General features: G+C 36.0%; 1 protein-coding gene across 1 annotated transcript in view; it reads left to right on the top strand.

The window, feature by feature from the left end:
- Positions 1 to 5,232, top strand: part of ESD (esterase D) — a 28,150-nt gene extending 22,918 nt beyond the window's left edge. Inside the window, 1 exon segment of the mRNA XM_017862064.1 lies at positions 4,986 to 5,232. Within this exon segment, the coding sequence (XP_017717553.1) occupies positions 4,986 to 5,066 (81 nt within the window). The 3' untranslated portion in view covers positions 5,067 to 5,232.
- The last annotated feature ends 1,274 nt before the right edge of the window (positions 5,233 to 6,506 follow it).

Here is a 6,506-nt window from a genome sequence, read left to right as displayed (position 1 = left end):
ATAGTGTGAGAAAATGTCAAAAACTAATACATTATATATACCTTGTTATCTCTTAGTATCCATCCTTGAGTAATAGAATTTTGTTTCAGATTTATTTGAACATTTACCATCACAATTAAATTTTAGGTCAACAACCAGCCTTGAGAAATCCAAATACGAATTTGACTATAAATATAGTAATACGTTTAACTGTAGTAACTATAGCTATAAGTGCATACCAAACCATGTTTTTTCCAAATGACCTTAATTTCTTGGCACTACCCATGTTGGATACCTAATTTGCTTCCCCGAAGACTGTGCCCAAAATTTCTGTTGTTTCTACAATGTTCCTGCCTGCCAACAAAGTCTGAAAATCTCTCAAGTTTGTTATAAAAACAGCAGAGTTAGAACATGATGACATTCTTGGAGGGAAAAGTAAGTCAACTTACTTGTTTCTAAAATGCCTGTATCCCAAGCAACTAGAACACATAGTTGGCTATACTTAATGAGGAGTCAAGACGAACCATTCAATTCTTCTAAAAAGTAAGAAAGTATTCAAAGCACCAGAGTCACAATCTTGAATTCAGGTGCAATTTGCTATTCACTTTACTTCCAGCATGATCAGGTTAAGAGTGAACTACACAGCTTGAAGCAGATTTCCTTTAGATTCATTGTAATTGAATCAACAACTGAATGAACATGCCTAAGTAGTGGCTCCAGAGAGTCTACTTTCAGATTTTCTCACCAGCTTTGACCGAAAATTACCTTGGGTCTGAGAGTTTTATCACCTGCTTTATCATTTGATTACAAGTATAGTATAACTGTATTTTCTTATGGAATAGAAGCTGTGAAAAATAAGCTGAAAATAATAGGGGATACATATAAATAAATGATCTGAGAAGAAAGAAAGTAATTATAATCATGCACATGATTTACCCAGTTTCATTCCTTTACCTCTTTTTAATGGTGTTAAATGCTCACAAATTATATTTATACTCTGTCGAATGTCAAAAAAAAAATTTTAGAGGGGGGGGTAGTGCATTGGGGATACTTATTTGGTTATTATTATTGGGGATACTTATTTGGGGATAACTTACTTGGTTGTTGGAATTACTTCTCTAATTCCATTCCTTCGCTCCTCAGGAGCACATCATGCTGCCTGAAAATGGCTTGATAAATGACAGGAGGACAGTATTTGCAGTCAAATAGCCCTAGTTCCAGTCCTGGTTCCACACTTACTAGCTATGTGACCACAGATACTTATTTGGCTATTTATATAATTTTTTCTTTTTCGATTTTGGCTTCAGGCGATCTAAATTTAAAAAAAAATTAGGTAGCAGAATTCTGATATCTAGTATACAGAGATCAAATCTTAGTCTGAAAAAGAAGGGCCTAGTATATCTTATCTTTAGTTACTGGAGTTACACAGTAAGAGAAAAAAACAGTGACCTAATACTGTAAAGAAGTTTCCAGAAACAGTATTCTCTTTTTGTGGAATAGAAGGAGAGGCTATACTACCTCCTTAAGGCTCAGGACCTTTTTGAAGATTGAGAGGCTGTTTTAGCCTCTGCATCTGCCTGTTGGAGAAGAGTAAGAACATGGCAGAGAATCCCAGAAATGTAGAGATCTCTCATTCATCTCTGTATCCAGTGCTTATTTAGCATAGTTATCTAGCAGAGAGACTCTCAATACTTGTTAAATGAATACAGTGCAAATTCTTCCTCCTTATACACTGAAGAGATTTAATAACCTGGGGATTCTTATCCAAGCTTTTCTAATTGAGTCTGGAAAATATATAAGAAAACACTGCTTGTTAGGATAAACATCCATCATAGCTGCTGGAGCACTGCTTCCTTTTTGAGAGTTGAGTGAAGAATGAAAGAATGAAATATGTTCATTTATTTTTATACTCCAGGAGTCAGAGTTTTGCTACCAAGGATTTTCCATTTAAAGTGTGAGGTAGAGGAGAAAAGGCCCCTTCAAGTGTCACTAAACATAGGCATTTGCACAAGCTGCTAACATGTCATACCAACTCATTCGTCAAAGAATTTAATTAAAGAAGCCATCCCCATTTAATAAGACTGATAAACAGAACCCCTAGTCAGGGATGATACAATTAGCTCAAATTGTATAACTTCAGCAGGATACCAATAGTTCAAATGTGTTCTATTGCCTTTTTGATGATATTTTTTAAACTTCTTGAGCCCTCAATGGCAGGCATCTTCTTCTTTCTCATATAGGTGAATCTTTATCATTATGGAGCTTATGGTCATTTGTTTTGGATTTTAGATGTCTTGTCTTGCAATATATTCCTGGGTTTACCTTGGGACTTCTCTAATAATAATGATGGCTATTCATATGTGTCCGACGGGTCTTAACACACAAGAAACTAAGGATAAAAATATGGCATACTCAGTCACATTGGAACTTGGTCACACATGTCTTTTGAGGTATCTGTTTCCTGCATCTGTACCCGTTTTCTATCAGATCCGTCTTTTGATCTGTGAAAAATGGCAGATAATATTTCGTACATTTTACAGGTTTTGTGACCTAAAACTCCAGGCCTGTTTAACTTCTTAACAATTCAAGAATTATATGGATGGAAAATGCTTTTCTTTACATTTCCTTTTTATATAGGAAACTGTAATTTAGCTCTAAATTTAACTAGCCAGCTGGGACTAGTCTAATCATTGAGAGACATGACACCAAGTAATTATGAGGCTCAGCTTTAATCTTGACAACATTCCTGTCACATTCACTTCCATGATAGAAGACAGATTGCTTTAGAAGACTTAAGTTACCTTGATCTTAAACTAGAACTTTTTATTAACTGCTGCTCCCAAGATAAACATTTAATACCTCTCTGGAAGGGAGAGATTGAGAACATTTACTGATTCATCAAAACCTTGGGGATTTGCCTTGTTCTCTGAAGCATCAGTGATATTTTATTAGCTCTATTTTTATTTCTTAGGTGCTTAGAAAAATTCCCATCTTTTCCCATCAGTGACCATTCACTAGTTCAAAACTGGAAAAAAAAATCTTTGTTAGACTTTCATTTCTTTCAGTATATTCAACCTTGTATTTTACTTGTAGATAGAGATAAATTATCTGGTGTTTGATATCCTTAGAAAGTTCTTCCCACCTGGAGTGTAAATTAGTTTAACCATTGTAGAAGATAGTGTGGTGATTCCTCAGACCTGGAGGCAGAAATGCCATTTGACCCAGCAATCCTATTACTAGGTATCTACCCAAAGGAATATAAATCATTCTGTTATAAAGATACATGCACACGTATGTTCACTGCAGTACTATTCAATACTATTCAATAGCAAAGACCTGGAATCAACCCAAACACCCATCAACGATTGGACTGGATAAAGAAAATGTGGTACATGTACACCATGGAATACTATGCAGCCATAAAAAGGAATGAGATCATGTCCTTTGCAGGGACATGGATGGAGTTGGAAGCCATTATCCTCAACAAACTAATGCAGGAATAGAAAACCAAATACCAGGCCGGGCATGGTGGCTCACGCCTATAATCCCAGCACTTTGGGAGGCTGAGGTAGGCGGATCACGAGGTCAGAAGATCGAGACCATCCTGGCCATCCGTTTTAGTAGAGACCATCCGTCTCTACTAAAAATACAAAAAAAAATTAGCTGGGCATGGTGGCATATGCCTGTAGTCCCAGCTACTCAGGAGGCTGAGGCAGCAGAATCACTTAAACCCGGGGTGTGGAGGTTGCAGTGAGCCAAGATGATGCACTCCAGCATGGGTGACAGAGCAAGACTCCATGTCAGAAAAAAAAAAAAAAAAAAAAAAAAAACACTAGATGCCCTCACTTATAAGCGGGAGCTGAATGATGAGAACACATGGATATATGGAGGGCAACAACACACACTGGGGCCTGCCAAAGGGTAGTGGGAGTTAGGGAGAGCATCAGGAAGAATAGCTAATGGATGCTCAGCTTAATACCTAGGTGATGGCTTGATCTGAGCAGCAAACCACCGTGGTACACATTTACTTATGTAACTGCATATCCAGCACATGTACCCCTGAACTTAAAAAGTTGAACAACAGCAGCAACAACAACAAAAAAAATGAAAATTCTTACCACTTTAATACTTTATTATTTTTTTTTTGGAAGACTATTTTTTATCTTATACTCAGAAGAGGTGTCAGAGTCACCAGAAAGGGATTATTTCTCCATTTACCTACAACAATGGTTTTAAATGACTGGATAGATAGAAATCTCTTTCAACTTAACTGCTTAGCACATTACATTTTTCTCAGTTTCATGTAGTTTTCCAAAGGTTTACTGACTTTTTACCTAATTTGATATATTGCTAAGGGATGTCAGCGCTTAATGAATTATTCCTTTCTCCTCAAATAAAGATATGACATGCATTTACTGTGTAGGAGGACTTCTTAACATGATTTATGATGGCTGATGTTTGACTTCCCAACAATGATAGAACATTTGGGCATTTTTGTGTTCTTTTTCTATATTGTTTGTGTGCTTATTTTGTATTTTAATAGTCACTGACTTATTGATGTGCTACATTTGTGAATTGAAATGTCTTGCCCATGTTTCTAAGGTCTCTAAATCCTGATTCTTTTCATCTTGGTTGATATGATAGTGTCTACTCTACATATTTAATGTACTCTACAGTGTTGATATGACATGTCTACTGTGCATATTTAATTAATGTGTTACTTCCTCTCTTTACATATTAATGGCAGCATTTAGAAGTTAGGCTATGTTTAGAAGCTAAGCAGAGTGTTTAGTTTTCCTTCATATTTTTGCTGCTCTTTTAATGTACAGTGAAAATGTTAAAGTAAAAATATGATAACCTTGATTTAATTTTAAACCTTCCTCATACTTCCTTAATGTTATGACTATTTGTAAGCAAATTAAATGATCTTAGAGATATATTTAATGTTCCTAATATTGATGTTTCTGAATGGTAGATAAATGTCTTATCATCTCTTTGTCTTCTAGGGTTATGATCATAGCTACTACTTCATTGCAACCTTTATTACTGACCACATCAGACATCATGCTAAATACCTGAATGCATGAAAAACTCCAAATAAGAGAATCTCTTCAGGATTATGAAAGTCAAATGCAACTGTATTGCTGAGAAAAAAAAAAAAAAAAAAAAAAAGTTCAAAATCATTGGATTTTGTAATGCTAAAAGGGCTTTATTCTATAGTTGAATCACCTCTGAATAAAGATATAAAACCTACTTCTGATGTTAAAAGTTATTTTACAAGTGTTCACATAGGAAATCTTTAATGCTGTATAGCTTCGTCAGTGTCGTTTGGAAACTCTTGTATTAATCCCAGGTCACAGAATATGAATGTAATCCTATTTGAAGTATAGAGTAGTAACTCCAGAACAGAAGACTTAAAAGTAATTTAGCCCGGCCGGGCACGGTGGCTCACGCCTGTAATCCCAGCACTTTGGGAGGCCAAGGCAGGTGGATCGTGAGGTCAGGAGATCGAGACCATCCTGGCGAACACGGTGAAACCCTGTCTCTACTAAAAATACAAAAAAAATTAGCCAGGCGTGGTGGCAGGCGCCTGTAGTCCCGGCTACTCGGGAGGCTGAGGCAGGAGAATGGTGTGAACCCGGGAGGCGGAGCTTGCAGTGAGCCGAGATGGCGCCACCGCACACCAGCCTGGGTGACAGAGCGAGACTCTGTCTCAAAAAAAAAAAAAAAGTAATTTAGCCCAGACTCCTCACCTTTCCAGACTTTAAGCCTCTGAAGACATGGACTGTCTTTGTCATGTTCATTGTTGTATCTCTAGTGTCTAGCAAGTGCTTGATTTCTAGTGGGTATTTAATAACTGTTAGCTACAGAATAAGGAGGTAGGCTCAGAAAGGTTAAATGGATTCCCCATCATTACACAGCTATTTGTGGGATATTAGAAGACAGATTATCTTTTCTTACCTATTGAGCCTAATATATTTGTGAACATTGGTTTTTGGGCGTATTGAGGCTCTCAAGAATTAAATAAGATTCGATCTGAAAATGGCTAAACAAGGAAACATTAATTTCATGTTACTGTAAACATGAATATTTTCCCGTAGTCGCAAGCAGAGATTTAACTTGGTGAGCTCACCAAGAAAAGTAATGTCTCTGTAAATACCAAATTATTTTCTTTAAGAACTTAATAGACACACTTTTTGAAGTAGATAAAAGCCAGTAAAACATGATAGAAGCCAGTAAAGCCTGGCTGCTTTAAAAATACATATTTTTTTCTGTTAAAAAATAAATTTTAAACATTCAATAGGAATGCATATTATGGTAATTGAAGAAAATGACATTAGGTTCTTAAAGTTATAAAATTAGTATTATTTAAATATCAGTAGTCAAGGTTGAGCCCCAGAGTGAGCTATACACAAAATGATTGTCATCTCAACAGTCTTGTGACTTCTAATAAGGAAGATCATTCTTAAACATTTTACATGCTGGTAATTTATTTGTGAAGAAAAACAATTGTATTGTCCCTAAGA

Source organism: Rhinopithecus bieti, unplaced genomic scaffold (assembly GCF_001698545.2).
Source record: "Rhinopithecus bieti isolate Rb0 unplaced genomic scaffold, ASM169854v2 scaffold_61533, whole genome shotgun sequence".
Taxonomy (NCBI): Eukaryota; Metazoa; Chordata; class Mammalia; order Primates; family Cercopithecidae; genus Rhinopithecus; species Rhinopithecus bieti.
The sequence above is the reverse complement of the archived record's forward strand: the minus strand, read 5'-3'. Positions and strand labels throughout refer to the sequence as shown.